Source organism: Spermophilus citellus (assembly GCF_964194105.1).
Source record: "Spermophilus citellus genome assembly, chromosome: 4".
Classification (NCBI taxonomy): Eukaryota; Metazoa; Chordata; class Mammalia; order Rodentia; family Sciuridae; genus Spermophilus; species Spermophilus citellus.
This window is the reverse complement of record NC_138185.1, coordinates 212368099-212393341: the sequence shown is the minus strand read 5'-3', so window position 1 is coordinate 212393341 and position 25243 is coordinate 212368099. Positions and strand designations below refer to the sequence as shown.

The 25243-nt window shown below is 36.7% G+C and overlaps 1 protein-coding gene and 1 pseudogene across 3 annotated transcripts in view; one reads left to right on the top strand and one right to left on the bottom strand.

Moving 5' to 3' along the window:
- EML5 (EMAP like 5) overlaps window positions 1-25243 on the top strand; it is a 180120-nt gene that overhangs the window by 101076 nt on the left and 53801 nt on the right. For both annotated transcript variants that reach the window (XM_081289270.1, XM_081289271.1), the window contains exon 22: window positions 24683-24835. In XM_081289270.1, the coding sequence (XP_081145396.1) occupies window positions 24683-24835 (153 nt within the window). The remainder of the gene's footprint in view (window positions 1-24682; window positions 24836-25243) is intronic.
- On the bottom strand, window positions 23564-24164 carry LOC308647380 (protein C1orf43 homolog; annotated as a pseudogene). Its single transcript has one exon. The product of its transcript is annotated as a protein C1orf43 homolog (transcript).

Below are 25243 nucleotides of genomic sequence, written 5' to 3'. Positions count from 1 at the left end.
GAGACATACTAAGGGCAGGCTGCTGGGAATGGTCCAAAACATAGTGATGGTTATTCACACTTATTATTGTTGTGTTTAACTTCTCTATTGGCTATGTATTGCACATGGAGTGAATTTTTACCCTCATCCTGCCCATGGTATACCACTAGTCTGAACATATCTTGATATTTTACTCTCATTCTTAAATACTAATAGAACTTCTTCTAGACTTTTTTGGTTGAAAGCATTCTGTTTTCTGCCACTTTCTGTAATTGTTATATAGGTATAGTTAAATAACATTGTGCATGTATATGGGTTTACTTTTATTTATTCAGCTTAAGATTTGTTGTATTTTCTGAATCTGTAATTATGTATTATATCAATGCTAAAATAAAATTGTCTGCTAGTATTAGTGGTTTCTTCTATGACTAGATCTCTGAATTAAGTTGTAGGCAAAATTCATGATTCTGTATTTTTAAAGAATATTTTTTCTATCATCACCTTTATTTTTATTATGTTCATCATTGATTAAAAAGGGTAATAGATTTTCCTAACTTGAAGGCATATGTGTTGATTTTATACTGGTTGAGTTATAACAAGATGACCAAAGTTATACTGAATTAAATATTATAAGACACAGTTATCCCTTTCTGAAAGAATCAGTAAGCAAATACTCTTTTCTTTAGCAAATGTATATATAAGTATCATAGTTGTGAGCCTTAACATTTTATAAAAATAAGTCATTATGGTTAAAATAGACCGTTCTTAGGAAAATTTCTGGCAAACAAGTTTATGGAAGCCAGTTAAAATAAGCAAAAGTGTAAATATGCATGATTTAATGTTTATAATGCCTGTGAAGTAAAATATTTGCCAGACTTATATTATAACTTTTGTGTATAATTACACATTGGATAGTTCCCATTAAAAACTTGTATCCTAGCTGTGTGCAGTGGCTCGTGCCTATAATCCCAGCATCTCAGGAGACTGAGGCAGGAGGATTGCAAGTTCAAAGCCAGCCTCAACAAAAGTGAGGCACTAAGGCTGGGGTTGTGACTCAGTGGTAGAGTACTTGCCTAGCATGTGCAAGGCCCTGGAATCGATCCTCAGCACCACATAAAAATAAGTAATAAAACAAAGGTTTTGTGTCCAACTACAACTAAGAAAAAAAGAAAAAAGTCAAGGAGATCCACCCACACTGGCCCATGTGGGATCCAGGCTCTCAGTAGGCCTGGTTTACCCATCCCCTGGCGGGGCAGACACCACCAGAGCCTAGCCTTTGGCCCCTTGCCCCTTACAACCAGCAGACTACCAGGGGAGGTCAAGCCCAGCAGCCCAGATCCACCCACTCCAACTTACACAGGACCCAGACACAGGATGCAGTAGCATTCATTGAGGGACACAAGCAGGGTCTGGAAGCCCAACATCAAGGTGAGATACAGACAATCTGCACAGGTACTACAAGAATATAGGGAAGAGACTGTAATATTTCAGATCCACACTGCAAGAAAGGAAGACACATAGACAACATGAAAAAATAAGGGAGGAAAGTACCCCAAACAAACTAGGACACTATAATAACAGAACCTATGGACAGCATCGAAGTTGATGAAATATCAGAGAAGGAGTTCAGAAGGTTCATAATTAAAATTATCTGTGAATTAAAGAATGACCTAAACGAGCAAATACAGGCAAAAATTGATCACTCCAACAATGAGATAAGAGAGCAAATACAGGTAGCAAAAGATTACTTCAAGAGAGAGATAGAGACCCTGAAAAAAAAAGTCAGAAATCCTTGAAATGAAGGATACAATAAATCAAATTTAAAAGACTCAATAGAAAGCATAACCAACAGACTAGATCACTTGGAAGAAAGAACATCAGATAATGAACACAAAGGGGCATATATATTTATAATTGTTAAGTCTTGTTGGTGTATGATTCCCTTGAGCAGTATGTAGTGTCCTTCTTTATCCTTTTTGATTGGCTTTACTTTGAAGTCAACCTAGAAAATAAGATTGATCACACAGTGAAGAAAGTTAGAAACCATGAACAGAACATCCAAGAATTATGGGACAGTATCAAAAGACCAAATCTAAGAGTCACTGGGACAGAGGAAGGCACAGAGTTTCAAACTAAAGGAATGCACAATCTCTTCAATGTGATAATATCAAGCATGAAGACCGAATTGGAAAAGGAATGCACATCTCTTCAATGTGATAATATCAAGCATGAAGAACGAATTGGAAAACCAAATACAGGAGGCTTATAGCACACCAAATGTATAAAATTAAAATAGATCTACACCAAGGCACATTATAATGAAAATGTCTAGCATACAGAATAAGGATAGAATCTTAAAAACCACAAGAGAGAAGAATCAGATCACATATAGGGGGAGACCAATTTGTATCTCAGCAGATTTTTCAACCCAGACTCTCAAAGCCAGGAAATCTTGGAACAACATATACCAAGCTCTGAAAGAAAATGGATGCTAACCAAGAATCTTATAACCAGCAAAACTAAGCTTTAGATTTGATGATGAAATAAAAAACCTTCCATAATAAATAAAAGTTAAAAGAATTTACAGCGAGAAAGCCTGCACTACAGAACATCCTCAGCAAAATATTTCAAGAAGAGGAAATGAAAAACAATGATGAAAATCATCAGAGGGAGGGATTATACTAAAGGAATATCTAATCAGAAGAGAAACCAAGTCATGTTAAATACCAAAAATAAACAAAAATGGCTGGGAATACAAATCATGTCTCAAAAATAATCCTGAATGTTAATGGCCTAAACTCACCAATCAAGCAGATTGAAAAAAAAAAAAAAAGACCCAACAATATGCTACCTCCAAGAGACTCATCTCATTAGAAACAGACATTCACAGACTGAAGGTAAAGGGTTGGGAAAAACCATACCACTTATATGGACTGTGGAAGCAAGCAGGGATGTCCACCCTCAAATCAAATAAAGTAGACTTCAAAGTAAAGTCAATCAAAAAGGATAAAGAAGGACACTACACACTGCTCAAGGAAACCATACACCAACAAGGCTTAACAATTGTAAATATATATGCCCCAAACAATGGAGCAACTATGTTCATTAAACAAACTCTTTTCAAGTTCAAGAGTCAAATAGACCACAACCCAATAATTTTGAGTGACTTTAACATATCTCTTTCATCACTAGATAGATCTTCTGAACAAAAGCTGAACAAAGAAACTATAGAACTCAATAATACAATCAGTAATTTAGACTTAACTGACATATATAGAATATTTCCATTCTTCAATGAGAGAATATACTTTCTTCTCAGCAGCATATGGATCCTTCTCTAAAATAGACCATATACCTGCCACAAAGCATCTCTTAGCAAATATAAAAAAGTAGAAATACTACCCTGCATTCTATCATATCATAATGGAATGAAATTAGAAATCAGTGATAAAGTAAAAAATAAAATGCACTCCAACACCTGGAGACTAAATAATATGCTGCTGAATGAACAATAGATTACAGAAAACATCAAGGAGGACATTAAAAAAATTTTAGAGGTGAATGAGAACACAGATACAACATATCAAAATCTCTGGGACACTATGAAAGCAGTTCTAAGAGGAAAGTTCATTGCATGGAGTTCATGCCTTAAAAGAAGAAAAAGTCAACAAATAAATGACTTAACACTACATCTCAAAGCCCTAGAAGAAGAAGAACAAATCAAAAACAAAAGCAGCAGGAAATAATAAGGATGGTGGAATGTGATAGACATCATTATCCAAAGTACATGTATGAAGACATGAATTGGTGTGAATATACTTTATATATAACCATAGATATGAAAAATTGTGCTGTATATATGTAATAAGATTTGTAATGCATTCAACTGTCATTAATTTTTTAATATTTATTTTTTAATTTTAGGTGGACACAATATCTTTATTTTGTCTTTATGTGGTGCTGAGAATCAAACCCAGTGCCCCACACATGCTTGAGCCACATCCCCAGCCCTGTCATTTGTTTTTTTTTAAATCAGAGCTGAAATCAATGAAATTGAAACAATTGAAAAAGCTGACAGAACAAAAAGTTGGTTCTTTGAAAAAATAAATAAAATTGACAGACCCTTAGCCATGCTAATGAAGAGAAGGAGAGAGAAAACTCAAGTCACTAACATATGTGATAAAAAAGGAAATATCACAACAGACACTACAGAAATACAGAAGATAATTAGAAATTATTTTGAAAACTTGTACTACAATAAAATAGAAAATATCAAAGGCATCAACAAATTTCTAGAGTCATATAGTTTGCCCAGATTGAATCAGGATGATATACACAATTTAAACAGATCAATTTCAAGTGACAAAATAGCAGACACCAACAAAAGTCTACCAACCATGAAAAGCCCAGGACTCCACAGATACATAGCCGAGTTCTACAAGACCTTTAAAGAACTAATACCGATATTCTCAAATTTATTTCAGAAAATAGAAAAAGAGGCAGCACTCATTCTGTGAGGTCAGTATCCCTCTGATTCCAAAACCAGGCAAAGACACATCAAAAAAAAAAAAAAAGAAAACTTCAGGCCAATATCTCTAATGAACATAGATGCAAAAATTCTCAATAAAATTCTGGCAAATTGAATACAAAAACATATCAAAAAGATAGTGCACCACGATCAAGTGGGATTCATCCCAGGGATGCAAGGTGGTTCAACATGCAGAAATCAATAAATGTAATCCATCATATCAATAGACTTAAAGATAAGAATCATATGATCATCTCAATAGACTCAGTAAAAGCATTTGACAAAATACAGCACCCATTTAAGTTCAAAACACTGGAAAAACTAGGGATAACAGGAACATATCTCAACATCATAAAGGCTATCTATACTAAACCCCAGGCCAGCATCATTCTAAATGGAGAAAAACTGAAGGCATTCCCTCTAAAACTGGAACAAGACAGAGATGCCCTCTTTCACCACTTCCTATTTAACATAATTCTTGAAACACTGGCCAAAGCAATTAGACACATGAAAGAAATTAAAGGGCTACACATAGGAAAAGAAGAACTCAAATTGGCACTATTTGCTGATGATATGATTCTATACCTAGAAGACCCTAAAAGTTCCACCAGAAACCTTCTAGAACTAGTAAATGAATTCAGCAAAGTAGCAGGATATAAAATCAACACCCATAAATCAAAGGCATTTTTGTATATCAGTGACAAATCCACAGAAAGGGAAAGGAGGAAAACCACCCCATTTTCAATAGCCTCAATAAAATAAAATAAAATAAAATACTTGAGAATCAACTTAATGAAAGAAGTGAAAGATCTATATAATGAAAATTATAGAACCCTAAAGAAAGAAATCAAAGAAGACCCTAGAAGATGGAAAGATCTACTTTTCTTTTGGATAGGAAGAATTAATATTATCAAAATGACCATACTTCCAAGAGCACTATTCAGATTTAATACAATTCCGGTCAAAATTCCAATGACATTCCTCATAGAAACAGAGAAAGCAATCATGAAATTCATCAGGAAAAATAAGAGACCCAGCTAAAGCAATAAAAATAAGAGACCTACCTAAAGCAATCCTTAGCAGGAAGAATGAAGCAGGTGGCATCACTATACCAGAACTCAAACTATACTGCAGAGCAATAGTAACAAAAATGGTATGGTATTGGCACCAAAACAGAGTGGTAGACCAATGGTACAGAATAGAGGACACAGAGAGTAACCCTCAAAATTACATTAATTTATATTAGACAAAGGTGCCACGAACATGCATTGGAGAAAAGATAGCCTCTTCAACAGATGGTGCTGGGAAAACTGGAAATATATATGCAACAAAATGAAATTAAACCCCTATCTCTCACCATGCATCAAACTCAACTCAGAATGGATCAAGGACTTAGGAATAAAACCAGGGACCCTGCGTCTAATAGAAGAAAAAGTAGGCCCTAATCTCCATCATGTAAGATTAGGCCCCAACATCTTAAATAAGACTCATATGGCACAAGAATTAAAATGAAGAATCGATAAATGGGATGATAAATCAATAAATGGGACTCAAACTAAAAAGTTTCTTCTCAGCAAAAGTAATGATCTGTGAGGTGAATAGAGAGCCTACATCTTGGGAGCAAATCTTTACCCCTCACACATCAGATAGAGCACTAATCTCTAGGGTATATAAAGAACTCAAAAAGCTAAACACCAAAAAAACAAATAACCCAATCAATAAATGGACCAAGGACCTGAAGAGACACTTCTCAGAAGATGATGTACAATCAGTCAACAAATACATGAAAAAATGTTCATCATCGATAGCAATTAGAGAAATGCAAATCAAAACCATTGTAAGATTTCATCTCACTCCAGTCAGAATGGCAGCTATTATGAAGACAAACAACAATAAGTGGTGGCAAGAATGTAGGGTGGAAGGTATATTCATACACTGCTGGTGGGACTGAAAAATGGTACAGCCAATATGGAAAGCAGTATGGAGATTTCTTGGAATATTGGGAACGGAACTACCATTTGACCCAGCTATCCCTTTCCTCATCTATACCCAAAGGACTTAAAAACAACATACTACAGGGACACAGCCACATAAATGTTTATAACAGCACAATTCACAATAGCTAAACTGTGGAGCCAACCTAGATGCCATTCAGTTGATGAATGGATTAAAAAAATGTGGCATATATACACAATGGAATTTTACTCAGCAATAGAATGAAAACATTGCATTTGCAGGTAAATGGATGGTGTTGGAGAAGATAATGCTAAGTGAAGTTAGCCAATCCCAAAAAAACAAATGCTGAATATTTTCTTTGATAAAAGGAGGCTGATTCATAGTGGGATAGGGAGCAGGAGCATGGGAGGAATAGATGAACTCTAGATAGGGCAGAGGGGTTGGAGGGGAAGAGAGGGGGCATGGGGTTATTAATGATGGTGGAATGTGATGGTCATTATTATCCAAAGTATAGGTATGAAGACACAGTACATATACTGTGTTTATAACCAGAGATATTAAAAATTATTCTCTATATGTGTAATAAGAATTGTAATGCATTCTGCTGTCATACATAAATAAAAAATAAATAAAAAATTAACAAAACACATTAAATACATGAAAAATAAATAAAATAAAAAGAAAAAAAAGCAAGTGCTAGGCAACTCAATGAGACTGTATATAAATAAAATACAAAGCAGGGCGGGGGATGTGACTCAGTGGTTGAGTGCCTCTAAGTTCGATCCCCAGTACAAAAAAAAAAAAAAAGATTGATAAATCCTTAACAAAAGCTAGAGAAAACCCAAATCAATAAAATTAAGAGATGAAAAAGGAGATACTGCCACAGACACTTCTAAAATCCAGAGAATCATTAGAAACTAATTTGAAAATTTATACTTCAATAATCTGGAGAATTTGGAAGATATTTGTTAATGACATTGTCATAGAGTTGCAAAAGTAATTAATTTTGTGTAAATTTCCTCAGATATCTAAAAGGTGCTTGCTGAGTACATTATATATTTGTTTGAGTACAGTAAAATGATAAATATATTCCATTCTAAATTTCCCCTGGCTTTTTCTTTCTTTTTTAAAGAAACCCCTGTTTTTGAGATGAAATTTTGCTATGTTGCCCAGTCTTGCCTCTCCTCCTATCTCAGCCTCTGGGGTAAGTGGGACTACAAGAGTGTACCACAACACTGCATCCTCTGACTTTTTTGTCATCAAATAATACCATCTCTTATTTGATAGCTTTGAGAATATCTTTTTAAATAACTTTTTATGTGGGGACTATAGCCCTTTTCTTGATAGCAAAGCAATGTTTATTTAAAAGAATGCAGTTTGATTTTTCATCGTATTTAGATTTATGATTTATAGAAGGAAATTATAGCTCTTTGCTGTTGCATTTGTTGTGAGTTGAATTGTTTCCCTGAATAAGTTAGGTTGAAGTCCTAACTCCCAATATTTGCCCTTATTTGTAAATAGGGTTTTCTTAGATATAATCAAGTTAAGATGAGGTCACATAAGATTAGAACGGGCATTACAGTTAATGACTGTGAAGACATAGTCATATAGATACATAGGAGAAACACAGTATGGAGATAGACTCACAGACTGGAATAATGTGTCTGTAAGCCAAGGCATACCAAATATTGTTGGGAACCACCAGAAACTATAGAGAGTCAAGGAAGGATTCTTCCCTAGAACTTGCAAGAGGATTGTAGTACTGATCTACATCCCTAGCCCTTTTTCTTTTAGTTTGGGATAGGGTTTCACTAAGCTGCCCAAGCTGACCTCAGACTTGTAATCCTCCGGTCTCAGCCTCCCAAGTAGCTGGGATTATAGACATGTACCACCATTCCTGGTGCCCTTCTATTTTTCATCCCTGGGGAATTTTCCTTATTTTTAATGAGCTCAGCTATAAAAGGATACCTGCTATGCTAATCTTGCTTTAACTCAACTTTCTACCTGTTCTTTATCTGCACCCAACTAGCAGAATAAGAGTTGAATAAAACATGCAACTGTGATGATTGATCTCAGTATTATTCTGTTTCTCTGCTTCTCCTTTGAAGCAGAACTCTTCAAAATAGTTGTTCCACAAGCCACTCCACTTAGGCTTTTATCTCTATTTGTATTTTGAACTTCCTGCCAGTCTCTTGGTTTGTCTTCACCTTACTTAACCTCATAGCAGTTTTTGATATAAGCGATCATTTCTTCTTTCATTTGTCTCTGGAACTCATGCATACCTTTGTTTCCCCTTCTATTTCACTGGCTCCTAACTTATTCCCTTTGCTGGCTCTGCTTCTTCTTTTTGCTCTCTCAGTGAATTTTCCAGTCTTCCCCTAGCCTTTTTTTCCCCTCCATATGTGCACTTACACTTTAGAGATTAGATAAGTTTCTGCCTAGTTAGAAGACAGAAACTACACTACTCATTTGAAAGGGTAAATTTATTTTTAAAAAAGTATTATTAGCTAATAAAAGGTGGTAACTACTGTAAAAAGGCTGTAGAGGTAGCTGTCATAGAAAGCAACTTCTACCTTTAGGCTGAGGAAGAGCAAACAAAGAATTTAAAGAATATTCAGACCTTTTTGGAAAGGGTGTGGCCGTCACCAGAAGGCTCAGTCTGTCTATGGTGAAGAAGCCTGCCAAGGGGTGCACACCAGAGCTGAATGGGCAGGACCACTTGGTTGGTGAAGAGTTTAACACAGGGCAAAAGCCACTGAACTGTGAGGACTCTGCTGTGTTGGTGGAGAATCTTGCTGGAGGCTGCAAATTGTAACTGAGTTATTAGGACCATTACTGTCACCGGTGGAGAAACTTTCTGGAGAACTCAAATGAAGCTTCCACTGTGAATATTGCTAGCAGGCTTCCTACAGACCAGTATCCTGGCAATGTATGTAAAGCAGCACAGAAATAGGAGGGAGTCACCTTCTCCAATTTGGACCTTATAGTGTCTCTCTAGCACCCTCTACTGGCCAAATTTAGTATCAGTCAGCAGGCAAAAGCAAAAAAAGTCTATGATGTCCAAACAGTAAAATTGGAACTGAGCATCAATAAATTAGTTACTGATAGTAGGGGATAGGAAAGGTGGCAGAATACGGCAATTACTAATAGGGCATTATGTAAAATTGTGGATGTGTAACCGACGTGATTCTGCAATCTGCATTTGGGGTAAAATTGGGGGTTCATAACCCACTTCAATCTAATGTATGAAATATGATATGTCAAGAGCTTTGTAATGTTGTGAACAACCAATAAAAAAAAAAAACTTAAAAAATAAATAAATAAATAAATTAGTTACTGGCACAGTCTGCCCTTTTGGCTAATCAGCATCCACATGCTCCTTTCTACACACATTTGATCTTCAGTACATTCACAGAACCAACTTTATGTTTTTAGCCAGAGATGCAGTTACCCTTGGTTCAAGTGAAGAAGTTCTCACATGTTCCTCAAATAGAGAAGACATATAGTCCCAGCAGTCTTTATATCCATTGATTACTACAGTAATTACTGTCAAATTTAGTCAGAATCTTACCGAATATTCTATTGCATTGAGAATAATTGTAGGTTGGGGTTGTGGCTCAGTGGTAGAGTGCTTGCTTAACATGTGTGAGGCACTGGATTCAATTCTCAGCACTACATAAATAAATGAATGAAATAAAGGTCTATCAACATCTTAAAAAATTAAAAATTGAAAAAAAGAATAATTATAAAACTGGGTGCAGTGGTGCATACTTATAATCCCAGTGATCCTCAGGAGACTGAGGTGGAAGGATCACAAGTTAGAAGCCATCCTCCACAATTTAGTGAGATCCTATCTCAAAATAAAAACTAAAAAGGGCTGAGGATATAGCTCAGAGTATCACTGGGTTCAATCTTTAGTACTACAAGAAAAAAGGCTAAACTGTGAAGCTAACTTCTAATGAATGTTATGAAATATTAAGGAAAAAACTAAATAGTGCGTGTGTGTGTGTGTGTGTGTGTGTGTATATATATATATACACAGACACACTAAGTAGTGTGTGTGTATATATATATACTATATACACACACACGTACATATATGTGTGTATATGTATGTGTGTATATAAACATTTATACAACATTACTGTGCTCCTTGTTTCTGTAGTTGGTCATAAAGCTGTAGTTGATATCAATAACCTCTTTCTTACACTACCTATTCTGTAGTTTCTTTGCCCGTAGCCAGAACTTCACGTTCTTGACGTTATTTAGCTGGTGGGGAGACCCAAACCTTTATTACTGAAGCATCTGAAATCTTAATAACTCTACCTTTTATTCATGGTTGCTATCATTTTCCATCTTTACCATTGATCATGGAAGGACTAACAGGCATCCCAAAAAAATCCCCTAAGTTTCAGTCATAGTACTCTTTGCCTTCTTTGTATAGCAATTACTCAGTTTCCCCTGATACATTACTGTAGCCAGAACTGTAATAACCCCTTTCTCTTCCTGTTGGTTTAGTGGCATAAGGAGCTCACCATGGCCAGATGGCAGTCTCATCTTTCAATTCAGTGGAACCATTCTTATGTCCTCTGGTAGAAGCATTCCTCTGGCGCTTGGGAACTTAGGCTATAAATCATCACCACTCAGAGTTTCTACAATGTGAAACAAAATCATACAAGTTGGTTACTAGATATAATAGAAGAACCACTTCCAATTCCATCTCTGAATGTCCAGATCCATGTATTCTGGTAGTGAGGTACATAGCACCATATAGTAGCTTATCATTCAAAGCTTATACTGAAGCCTATAAAGACAGAACCTCAGTCTTTTGGGATATTATTTCCCAAGTGGTGGTAAATTAGTCTTCAGTAAGCCATTTGACTTTCTGTTAGCATCTTTATCTGTGATAAAACCAGATAATTACATGGACATAAGACTAATCCTATACATCCTTCACTGTGCAATGAGTTCCTTGATCAAAGTGTGGAATACTGTGATGATGATTTAAGGACTTTCATGGATGGTGGAGCAAACAGAAGCATTACAAGCAGAAGGCAAATCCAGAATTCATGTCTACTCCTGTGAGTATAAATCCTTGCCCCTTCCATAATGGAAGTGATCCAATATAATCAACATGTTACCAGGTAACTGATTTGTATCCCTATTATGAGTTCCATTGGTCTTTGCTATTAACAGATTATACACTGTGCAGTAAGATCAGCTTTGGTAAGGAGAAGCCCATATTTTTTAGCTCAAGCTCTATCTTTGCCAACATCAGCCCACTGAGCAAGTGCTAAGTGACTAGGAAAAGAGGCTGACTGATATCCTTAGAGCATATCAGTTTGTGTGTTTTACTATTAACAGCATTCTCTGTAGTGGATTCCTTTGGTAAGTATTCCTTTGGATACAAAAAAATTCACTGCCTATGCCCTCTCTGAGATCTTTATCCTTCTATTTTCCAGATTTCCTTGTGTCTAATCTTAACACTCCTGTTTCTTCCAAGTCCCTAACTGTTAATCCAATTTGTTAGCAAATACAAATGAATCAATACAAATCTGCACATCTTGTTATCTCTGACTGCAAAGTGAAAAATTAGATGTAGTGCTTGAAGTGCTGCTCACTGGGAGGTTTTACCTTCACTTCTATCCTTCAGGGTCATCTCCAAGCAAGGTTGTACTGCTTTCTTATGGGTGCCAATATATAGAGAAATGTAAGTGTGGCTCAAAGTTTTTCTTCCACAGTGAATTGATCATAAGGAACATCCATGAGACCATAGGTATAGATTGAGAGAAGGATAAGGCATTGTAGCAGAAATTGTCAAAGGGTTTTGAGCCACCATTTACATACATTACTTAAAACTTCCAGATCTTTCCAAGACTAGTCTTTGACTATAAAGGCAGTGCTAAGAGGAAAGTTCATTTCACTAAGCTCATTCATTAAAAAAGAAAAAGTCAACATTTAAATGACCTGACATTACAGCTCAAGGCACCAGAAAAAGAAGATCAAATCAACACCAAAAGCAGCAGAAGACAGGAAATAATCAAAATCAGGGCTGAAATCAATGAAATTGAAACAATTGAAAAAATTGACAAAATAAAAAGCTTTTTTCTTTGAAAAAATTAATAAAATTGACAACCCCTTAGTCATCCTAACGAAAAGCAGAGAGAAAACTCAAATTACTAAAATTTGTGAGGAAAATGGAAATATCACAACAGATACTGTTGAAATACAGAAGATAAGTAGATACTATTCTGAAAATTTATATCCCAATAAAATAGAAAATATTGAAGACACCAACAAATTACTAGAGAAATATGATCTGGCCATCCTGAATAGGGAGAACATATACAACTTAAACAGATCAGTTTCAAGCAGTGAAATAGAAGACAGTATCAAAAGCCTACCAACTGGGCTGGGGTTGTGGCTCAGTGGTAGAGTGCTTGCCTCACATGTACAATTCTCAGTACTGCATATAAATAAATGAATAAAATAAAGTTCCATCAATACTAAAAAATATTTTTTTAAAAAAGCCTACCAACTAAGAAAAGTCTGGGACCAGTCAGATTCTCAGCTGAGTTCTATAAGACCTTCAAAGAAGAATTAATACTAAACTCCTCAAAGTATCCCATGAAATAGAAAAGGAGGGAACCCTTCCAAACTCATTCTATGAGGCTAGCATCAACCTGATACCAAAATCAGACAAAGACACATTAAGGAAAGAAAACTTCAGACCAATATCCCTGATGAACATAGTTGCAAAAATTCTCAATAAAATTCGGGCAAATCGCATGTTCCAGTGGGGTTCATCCCAGAATGCAAGTTTGGTTCAACATACATAAATCAATAAATGTAATTCATCACATCTTAGACTTAAAGATAAAAATCATATGATTTCAATAGATGCAGAAAAAGCATTTGATAAAATACAATACCCTTTCATGTTCAATACACTAGAAAAACTAGGGATAGTAAGAATATACCTCAACATTGTAAAAGATGTCTATGCTAAGCCCAAGGCCAACATCATTCTAAATGGAAAAAAATTGGGAGCATTCCCCAAGAACTGGAACAAGACAGGGATACCCTGTCTCGCCACTCCTATTCAACAAACAGACTCCTTGAAACTCTATCCAGAGCAATTAGACAAATAAAAGAAACTAAAGGGATATGCATAGGAAAAGAAGAACTCAAATATCACTATTTGTCGACAATATGATTCTATACTTTGAGGATCCAAAAAAACTCCACCATAAAACTTCTAGAATTAATAAATGAATTCAGCAAAGTAGCAGGATATAAAATCAATACCCATAAATCAAATGCATTGTTATACATCAGTGCTGAACCCTTAGAAAGAGAAATTAGGAAAACTACCCCACTCACAACAGCCTCAAAAAAAAAATAAACTTGGGAATCAATCTAACAAAAGAGGTGAAATACCTATACAATGAAGAACACTAAAGAAAGAAATTGAAGAAGACCTTAGAAGATGGAAAGATTTTCTATGTCTTGGATAGGAAGAATGAATATTGTCAAACTGGCCATACTACCAAAAGCATTATACAGATTTAATGCAATTCCAATTAAAATACCAGCAACATTCTTCATAGAAATAGAAAAAACAATCATGAAAATCATTTGGAAAAATAAGAGACCCAGAATAGACAAAGAAATCCTTAGCAAGAAGAGTGAAGCAGGAGGCATCACAATACCATACCTTAAACTATATTACAGAGCTATAATAACAAAAAATGGCATCATATTGGCCCCAAAAAAGACATGTAGTCCAATGGTAAAGAATAAAAGACCAGAGACAAACCCACATAAATACAGTTATCTCATACTGGACAAAAGTGCCAAAAACATACAATGGTGGAAAGATAGCCTCTTCAAATGGTGCTGGGAAAATTGGAAATCCACATGCAGCAAAGTGAAATTAAATTACTCTCTCTCACCATGCACAAAACTCAATGTGGATCAAGGACCTAGGAATTATACCAGAGACCCTGTGCCTAATAGAAGAAAAAGTAGGCCCAGTTCTTTACCATGTCAATTAGATCCTGATTTCCTTAACCAGATCCTAAAGTGCAAGAAATAAAACCAAGAATTAATAAATGAGATGGGTTCAAACTAAAAAGCTTCTTTTTGGCAAAGGAAATAATCAACAATGTGAAGAGAGAGTCCACAGAGCAGGAGAACATCTTTACTATGTGCACATCAGATAGAGCACTAATTTCCAGGATATACTCAAAAAAATGTAACACAAAAAAAATAATAATTACCCAGTCAATAAGTGGGCTAAGGAACTGAACAGACACTTCTCAGAATAATATATACAATCGATCAACAAACATGAAAAAATATTCATCATCTCTAGTAATTAGAGAATTGCAAATCAACTCTAAGATTTTTGTCTCACTTCAGTCAGAATGGCACCTCTCAAGAATACGAGCAACAGTGTGTGTTGGTGAGGATTTGGCAGAAAAGGCACACTCATACATTGCTGGTGGGACTGCAAATTAGTGCAGCCAATATGAAAAGCAGTATGGAGATTCCTTGGAAAACTTGGAATGGAACTACCATTTGATCTGGCTGTTTCACTCCTCAGCTTATACCCAAACGACATTAAAACAGTATACTATAGGAACACAGCCATATCAATGTTTATAGCAGCACAATTCACAATAGCTAAATTGTGGAACCAACCCAGATACCTTTCAGTAGATGAATGGATAGGGAAACTTTGGTATATATACACAATGGAACATTACTCAGCATTAAAAAAGAATAAAATCATGGCATTTGAAGGTAAATGGATGGAGTTGGAGAGTATAATACTAAGTAAAGTAAACCAATCCCAGAAAACCAAAGGTTGAATGTTTTCTTGATATGAGGGTGCTGACTCATAATGGCAATTGAAGGGGAGCATGGGAGGAATGGAGGAACTTTAGATAGGGCAAAGGGAAGGGAGAAGTGGAGTAGGGGCAAGAGGGTAGGAATGATGGTGGAATGAGTTAGACATCATTACCCTAAGCACATGTATGAAGACACAAATGGTGTGAAAATACTTTGTGTATTGACTTGAAAAATTGTGCTCTATATGTGTAATATGAAATGAATTGCATTCTGCCATCGTATATAACAAATTAGAATAAATAATTTAATAAAAAAGAAATAGAAATCAAAACTAAGATTTCATCTCACTCCATTCAGAATGGCAGTTATCAAGCATACAAGCAATAATTGTTGGCAAGGGTGTGGGGAAAAAGGTACACTCATACATTGCTGGTGGCACTGCAAATTGATGCAACCACTCTGGAAGGCAATATGGAGATTCCTTTAAAAACTTGAAATGGAACCACCCTTAGACCCAGCTATCCCATTCCTCAGTCTATACCCAAAGGACTTAAAATCAGCATACTATAGTGATGCAGCCCCATCAATGTTTATAGCAGCTCAATTCACAATAGCTAAACTATGGAACCAACCTAGATGTCCTTCAATAGATGAATGGATAAAAAAAAACTGGTACATATACACAATGAAATATTATTCTGCATTAAAAGAGAATAAAATTATGGCATTTACGGGTAAATGGATGGAGTTGGAGAATATCATGCTAAATGAAGTAAGCCCAATTCCCAAAAAACCAAAGGCCCAGTGTTCTCTGTGCTAAGTGGTTGCTGATCCATAATGGGGGGTGGGAGAAGAATGGAGGAACTTTAATTAAGCAAAGGGGAGTATAGGGAGAGGAGGGCGCATGAGGTAGGAAACATGATGGAATGAGATGGACATCATTACCCTATGTACATGTATGACTGCAAATATGGTGCAACTCTACATCGTGTACAACCAGATAAATGAAAAGTTGTGCTCCATATGTGTACAATGAATCTAAATGCATTCTGCTGTCATGTATAAATAATTAGAACAACAAAAAAAAAAAGGGCTGGGGATATAGCTCAGTTGGTAGAGTGCTTGCCTCACATGCACAAGACCCTTGGTTCTATCCCCAGCACTGACACACACACACACACACACACACACACACACACACACACACACAATTAGGACAAATAAGAAAAAAGACCAGTTGTTTGTATATCATTTTCACTTGATATATTGCCACTGTGCACACTTAAACCATGGCTTGATTGCTCATGTACTTCCAATTCATGATTGGAAGCATAGGACACATAGTGACATAGGCATTTACTCTCTGACAAGGTCTAGTAGCAATCTAGAAGCTACTTCTCAAAAGGAAAATAATTATCTGTAAAGGAGAGCATGGAATTTGCTCTCGGATCCTGTGGTTCTTCAGTATGATTTTCCTTGGGTAGCTTTCTAGTGGCTCCATATAGCATCCCTATGTACCACATATACTTTGAGTGTCATTGGATCTGCTGGCTCATTCTTCCCAAGTGAAAAATCAGCTTTCCTTCTTTTGCTCTGGTGCTCACTGCAAGCTGGAAGCCTTTCAGTGACTTGCAAAATTATTTGTTAGGTGGGTAGAAGCAGCTTCTCTGAAATGTAGTATATGTTGCTTCCATGAGGCTAACAGAGTGTTTTACTCCTTTTGTTCATATGATAGGTGATGGGAGGTACAGCAACTTGTCTTTTACCTTGGAGGGAATATCTTGACATACTCCAGACCAATGGACATCAGACACATCACTGATGTGGCTGGTGCCTGGGTGGCTGAGTTATTATCAGCCACTTTCTTGATTCACATGTCTTACTAAGGCATCTAAAGTACTTGTTGCTTCCTGCTTCCCAGATCCATTCAGCATAATGTCATCAATGTAGTGGACCATTGAGATGTTTTGTGAAATGTCAAGACCCTCAGGATCTCTGTGGACTATATTATGGCAGAGAATAGGAGAGTTGAAATAACCCTGAGGCAAGGCTTTGAAGGTATACTCAGATACAAGCCAGGTAAAAGCAAATTGCTTCTGGTGGTCCTTTCAAATTGGTAAGGAGAGAAAAAGCATTAACCAAGGCAATGAGTCTAGTAGCAATGACTGCACACCAAATGTTAGGAGCTGCATTAATTTGTTTCAGTAAAGATGGTACATGTGGAGGATCAGTTTCAATTAGAATCACTACCCGATTAAATTTATTATTCAGTTATTATCTAAAATTCATCTAATTTTAATATAGACCCAACAGGCAATTTTACATGATATGATAGATATCCCTACTCCTGCATATTTCAAGGATTTGATAGTGTTACTGATTTTTATAATTCTTGGGCTCAACATTTTGCTTCTGGTTTATCGTCTTGGTAGAGAAGGGAATCTCCAGAGGCTTCCACCCAGTTCTTTGTATCATAGTGACCTTTATCCCATGGATAACACTAGCATGGAAGAGTCTACCAGTTGCCAAGTATTGTAATTTAGGAATTGGGTGGGTCCTACTGTGATTCAAACTTGACCTAAGATTTCATCTATTATATATGATCCCCATAATCTTTCACAATGGTAGAAAATAGCATCATTTTTTGTCCCTAAAAATTAGCATCAATTCAGATTTTATATGTAGTAATCCTTGAAACTTTGATATTTTCTTTTTCCAATTTGCGGCCTTTCTCTTAAGTGGCCACAGTTCCCGTGGGAGAAGATATGTGTCATATATTTATGATAGTTCTACTGGATTCTAGCCTCCCCCTCAGTAAGGGGCTCCTTGTGTATACATTGGCTTAGGTCTGAAAACTGGTTGAGAATCTATGGTTCTCCATTGTGGGAATTTAAGTCAGGTTTTTAGCCACCACATCTGAAGTTTCTTCTGTTAAATAAATTGTTAATCTGGTAGCCTACCTATTTCATTCATACAGAAATGTGCTTAATTAGCCATCAACAGAAATCCCTACAGACTAAAGTATTCTGATTATCAGTACATTCCTCCCGTCCTTTTCTGTAAAAGAATCTATTTTGGCTTTGGTGATTAAGAGCTGCCACTTGGCCTCTGCTTCTTCAAGGTCCCTGTTGAATCAGGGAGCCCATATCAATGGCAACCTCTCCTATGGTCATTCCTGACCTACATAGGAGAACAATTACAGGGCTTGCTAAGATGCAGGTGCTTCCCTTAATATGTCATTGCCTTAGTGAAGGAACTATTTCTAGACTTTGGGGGAAGGGGTAGATAGAGTTGGTGGGTGGGTGGGTATGAGGTTGCTAATGAAAAATCTGTTTTAACATTCATACCTCCCTGTGCTGTGAATGTAGCTTAGTGGTAGAGCATTTGCCTGGCATGCATGAGGCCTTGGGTTTGATCCCCAACACTGAAAAAAAAAAGGAGCAGCAACTTTATTCCTTCCTAAGCTTTTATATTCATTCCTTTACAACAAGCATCAACTTATGGATCAAGTTTGACCCATCCTCTCGTTTTTTATAGTGTTTTTTTTTTATCACAACCATGCCCATTTACTTATGTGTTGTCTGGAGCTGGTTTTGCACTACAGTAACAGAGTTGAGTAGCTATGACCGATATTATATGGCCTGCAAAACTGAAAACATGTACTGTCTATTCCTTTAATAAAAATTTACTCATCTCTGCCCTACAGCATGCTGAGATTTGACCCAAATTACAAGTCTAGTGGCAACGGGTAGTTATACTAGTTCTTCAGAAAGATGAGCATTCCTTTGCAAGGCAACTGCCCCAAAAGGTCAGACTTCTTAAACACAGGGAAAGAAAGCAGGTGAGACTCAGAAAAACAGAAGTTTGAGATTTCACCTTTGTTTAAGGTGATGTGCCAACGAGATGTGCCCTTTTGGTGCCCTAATTTTCTTTCTTTTTTAAAATTTTGTTCTAATTAGTTATACATGACAGTAGAATGCATTTTGACACATCATACATAAAATGGAGTATAACTTCTCATTCCTCTGGTTGTACATGATGTAGAATCACGCTGGTTGTGTAATCATATGTACATTTGGTAGTAATGTTCAATTCATTCTACTATCCTTCTTACCCCCATATCTCCTCCCCTCCCTTCACTCCTCTCTGCCTAATCCAAAGTACCTCTATTTTTCCCAACCCTCCCCCATTATGGATTGGCATCTGTTTATCAGAGAAAACATCCATTCTTTGGTTTTGGGGGATTGGCTTATGTTTCTTAGCATAATATTCTCCAGTTCAATTCATTTACCTAAGAATGCCATAATTTCATTATTCTTTAGGGATGAGTAATATTCCATTGTGTCTATATACCACATTTTCTTTATCCATTCATCTGTTGAAGGGCACCTAGGTTAGCTCCATAGTTCAACTATTGTAAGTTGAGTTGCTATAAACATTGATGTGGCTGCATCACTGTAGTGTGCTGATTTTTAAGTTCTTTTGGTATAAACTGAGGAGTGGAATAGCTGGGTCAAATGGTGGTTCCATTCCAAGTTTTTTGAGGCCCTGGATTTAATCCCCAACACTGAAAAAAAAGGAGCAGCAACTTCCTACCTTCCTAAGCTTTTAGATTTATTCCTTTACAACAAGCATCAATTTATGGATCAAGTTTGGCCCACCCTCTCATTTTTTATAGTTTTTTTTTAATCACAACCATACTGCTTTCCATAATGGTTGCACTGGCTCCCTAATTTTCATACAAGAAATTCAGTGAAGCTATATAATTCAGTTGACATTCTATATCTGCAGACAGTGAAATTTGTGTTTAAATTTTAGTGACTATAATGTCAGGTATTCTTTTATACTCGCTGTGGAAGCTTTCTCAGACTGCAATTCATGCTAGGAATTTAAGGACCTGAGCTCGGTACGTCTTTCTGTAGATTCTTCACGCAGTCAGAGGAATCTGTTTCACAACACTGTCTTTTTACTTGTCTTTGTAGTCATCATTATTATAGTGGTCAAGGGCAGCAGCCTCTTGGGCTTCCAAGGCATTAACTTTAATAGGTAGTTCATTATAGTCAATGGCGGGGTTAGTAACTTGATTAATTGTGACACCAGTGCATGCCTTGGATTACCAGCATCCCTTTCCTACTGGTAAGGACTCAGCACTGTGCTCAAGCCCAAAGACTATGATGCGTTAACTAATATAAGGTGGTTAACTAGTAGAAGGCTTAAAAATATTTTAAGAGATGTATAAGGAGCAACTGCAGAAAGCAGCTACTATATTTAAGGCCAATGAACTTGAAGATCAAACTCCTCTACCATTCTCTGTGGAGAGTGCATGTGTGCCACAGGACCCTTTACCACCTACCAGTGGTAAAGAAATTTGCCAGAGGACATGTGTCACAGCTGGTCTAGGAAATCCTTTGTTATAATGGTAGAAAAAAAAAACACATTAATCTGCTAATACCAAAAGGAAGCAAAGTTCCTTCCTTCTGCTTTGGCCTTGCAGTGTCCCTCTAGTACCTTTACTAGAACAAATCAAATCAGTTGGCAAAGGAAAAATGCTTATAGGATTCAGTTTCAGTAAAAAATAATGGGATTAAAATAGTGAATTTGGGCCTAAGCAGCAATAAAATTAAGAAAAAGTTCTTATTATATTTCATGGATGTAACTGTCATCTATATGCTGTTGCCTCATATTTTTATATCTCTTGCCTGTACCCCCTGATCTCCAGAGAAGAATTAATATGTCAAACTGGCTCTTTGCTGTCTTCAATTGAACTTCTTAGGCATCCTTACCCAAAGTGGTACAGAAATGAATACTTGTACCTTGTCTGGTTTCTCTCATATCAGTAAATGGCATCACCATTGAAGCGGAAACCACCATTTACTCTACACTCAGTTGGTTAAAGTTCTTTCATATGTATTTTCAAACATGTCCAAATCCTACCACTTCTCATCATTTCCACTGCTGTCATCCTGCTCCAGGTCATCTCTTGACTTTCAAATCTCAGATTATGTCCTACATTTCTTCATTGCCAGTTTATGCTTGTTAATTAGATGACTACTTATTCTCATTCTGTAACAGCTGTACCCCATCCCTCTTCCATCTTATTTCATGAAAGGTTCAAAAGCCTTAGGGTTTTTGTATGCTTGCTGCATCTCTTGCTGTTAGAGTAAGCCCATTGTTGTGTATTTATCAGTGTAGTACTAACCTTTTTTAAAAAAATTAATACTAACAATTAATAATATTAATATCATTTGCATAGTTTTGAAGCTTAGATTTTTCTATCTTTAACTAATAATTACCTATTGCCAAATTTCCCTTTTTTTTGTTGTTTTGTTTTCAAAATATTCTCATCTGTTAAATTAAGAGTGTCTCCCATAGAAAAGCAGTGGAGGCCCCATAGGGAAATACAAAGCAGAATTAAAACTCCCAAGGGTTTTGTCTTTACAAAAGAAAAGGCAGGACCTATTGTCAAATTTTAAAAAACATTTTAAAGCATTTTTAAAAGATGCCCTCATTTCCTAAATTTCTGATTTCTTGGGTAGAATCTACTAAGATAGCAGTCTTCTCCCCCCACCCCCAAAAGTTTCCACTTATGTCATTGGCATTTGTTAGTTAATAGGTAAAATATCTTATTCTTTTTCATCAACTTAATTTCTGTATTGTTGCATTTTTTAATATTTATTTTTTAGGTGTAGATGGACACAACAGAATGCCTTTATTTTTATGTGGTGCTGAGGATCGAACCCGGGTCCCACCTGCTCTAGGCAAGCGCTCTACTGCTAAGCCACAATCCCAGCCCTGTGTTGTTGCTTTTTAATAGTTCATTTTATTCAACAACTAAAGTCAGACCAGTACACTGCCTTATTAGGGAAAACCATTCCTGTATACCATCTTGTATGTTGGAATAGATTATGTCAGGTATCAGAACATTCTCTTTTATTCAATGTATTCACAAGAGAGGATTGAATGGAGGTAGAAGGGCAGACCTTGCATATGAGGAAAGCTGTGTTAAAGTTTCAACACATCTTGGTTTAAGTGGAGTGCCAGGGTAAGTTGTTGCACATAACACACACTTCCTCACTGCCTGCAACCCCGGTTCCTGTCTGCCTTTTCCACCAAACAACTCTGAGACAACCTAAGCCCAGAGGTTACCAATGGATTGAGTACAATGGGGAAGACACCTTACTTCTACTCTTTGGGATTAAATGGTCTAGAACAGAGTAGGGGAACTATGGCCAAAAACAAGTGAAGATTTTTAAGGAAACTTTGATAGAAATAAGAATGACATATGAATTCAAATCCAGAAAAAAATATCCTACTGGGGAGAAATAAAATCGTAGCTGATGTTCTAAAAAAATCCTATAAGAAAGGGTTGGGGAATGACCTTTTATACACAAGCTCTAAGAACCCTGGACACAACAGGAGCTTTGTCTAACACAGTTTGGGTCTACTGAGCCAGATTTCTTGAGAGCTGCCTAGCAGGTAGCCTACCTCGTATATCACATCTGTCTGGCTCAGTCTGCAGTGAGAGTCCTTCAGCTCCATCAAAGTGCTCTCCAATGTGTTATAGTCATCCTTTTTTGTTTTTGTTGTTTCTTTCTTTTTTTATTTATTATTGGTTGTTCAAAACATTACAAAGTTCTTGACATATCATATTTCATACATTTGATTCAAGTGGGTTACGAACTCCCATTTTTACCCTGTATACAAATTGCAGAATCACATTGGTTTACACATCCACGTTTTTACATAGTGCCATACTAGTGTATGTTGTATTCTGCTGCCTTTCCTATCCTCTACTATCCCCCCTCCCTCCCCATCTTCTCTCTCTACCTCATCTACTGTAATTCATTTCTCTCCCTTGTTTTTTTCCCTTTCCCCTCATTTCCTCTTATATGTAATTTTGTATAACGATGAGGGTCTCCTTCCATTTCCATGCAATTTCCCTTCTCTCTCCCTTTCCCTCCCACCTCTTGTCCCTATATAATGTTAATCTTTTTCTCATGCTCTTCCTCCCTGCTCTATTCTTAGTTGCTCTCTTTATATCAAAGAAGACATTTGGCATTTGTTTTTAGGGATTGGCTAGCTTTACTTAGCATAATCTTCTCTAATGCCATCCATTTCCCTGCAAATGCCATGATTTTGTCATTTTTTAGTGCTGAGTAATACTCCATTGTGTATAAATGCCACATAAAGCTCAATTCCAGGAAATTCTTGACACATTTGCTCTTCTGACCAGAGGGGAGGGACTTATGTCACCCGGTTAGCTGGGGAGATTTCAGGGGAATGAGGTCTCCAGCTGATGGTTGGTGCTGGTGAGTTCCCCATTCTTGCCTTGACCATGGTGGCCAGCTCACTTAGGGTCTCTTGATGGCACAGGTATTCACTCTAGCTAAACACCCCTGTCTCACAGCAGACTAGTGCCTGGCCATTTAGCAGGGTATCAATGAGGGTCTTCCATACAACCTTGAAAGGAGTAATAGTGTTTCACAGATCTAGCAAGGAGGAACAGAAATTATTGCCCATTAAGGAACGGTGGTGCCAGCCTTCAGCATGAAACGGGGTCTCAGAGGCAAGGATGGCATCCAAAACTTTCATCCTGTACAAATAGTTGTAGCAACTTTGATTTACCTGGGTTTCCAGTTGTAGCAGGCTTGCGTCTGCAAGGAGCTGGGATTCATACTTGATGTTCTGAACACTGAAGAGTTGAGTGTTATTCTCCTCTTTTAAGTCTTTGGGAACATTGTGTCCCACAGGGACATGGGGTCCTGTTGTAGGTTCATTTGCAAGTGCATGATTGCTTCTTCACAAAAATAAATAGCAGTATAAATATCAGGCTCCTGTAGGCCATCACATGCACCCAGGCACAACATTCACCCAGGACTGCCTCCCCACACAGAACTGCATGGTTTTCCCACTGCTCTGCCTTGTTAGCCAAGGCTGCAGGGAAGCAACCATGCCTGGATTCCCTGGAGTTTGCCGGCCATTTGCTTATGGGGGGAGATCAAGCCAGACCTTGTCTGAAAACATGGTGCATGGGGGACTAGGAAAGGAGGATGACACCTTCCTGTAACCCCTCCCAGCACTTGGCTCAGACAGGCAATCTCAACTTTTTTTTTCAACTTAATTTCTTTTAAGACAAATATCAGTACTCAGTTTGGTTACATTTAGAAATGAGTTTAATTTTTTTTTTAGAATTTCTTACTGGAATTTTCATAGAAAACTTCATCTGCATCTCTTGACTCCTTTTTTATGTTGATTTGAAGCCATAATAAATATAGGCATCCTCTTTGAAATTAAAGGTCCTTCAAGCACGTATTTTTTAAAAAAGACAATTTTCTAATACATACTCTTTTCTTCCTTTACCAGGTGGAAGATGTTGCTGTTTTTCTCCTGATGGAAAAGCTTTAGCTGTAGGTCTCAATGATGGAAGTTTCTTAATGGCAAATGCAGATACTCTAGAGGATCTTGTGTCTTTTCACCACAGAAAAGATATTATTTCAGATATTAGATTTTCACCTGGTAAGATTGCATTTATTTGATTATTAACTTTGGTCTGAATATGAGTAAATGTATCAATGTGTGGTTTACATTAGCTTGTTTTATTTTGGAATTTTACTTTTTTGACTAGAAGGAGCAGTATGGTAAAAAGTAAAAGCCCTGTATTTGATTATGCAAATATCTTGGTTAGTGCTAATTCTTATTACTAAATTTTCCATATGACTTGGGCCAGGACACTACTCTGAACTTCACCTTTCTCATTTGTAACATAAAAAGAGCTTGACTGTTTTCATGACATTCTTAATATTCTTAGTGCTTTTAAAATTGTATTACTTTGTGCTGGGGATGTAGCATGGCATGTGAGAGACCCTGGTTTAATGCCCAGCACCACAAGGAAGAAAATGCATTAATTTTACTCATACATACCAG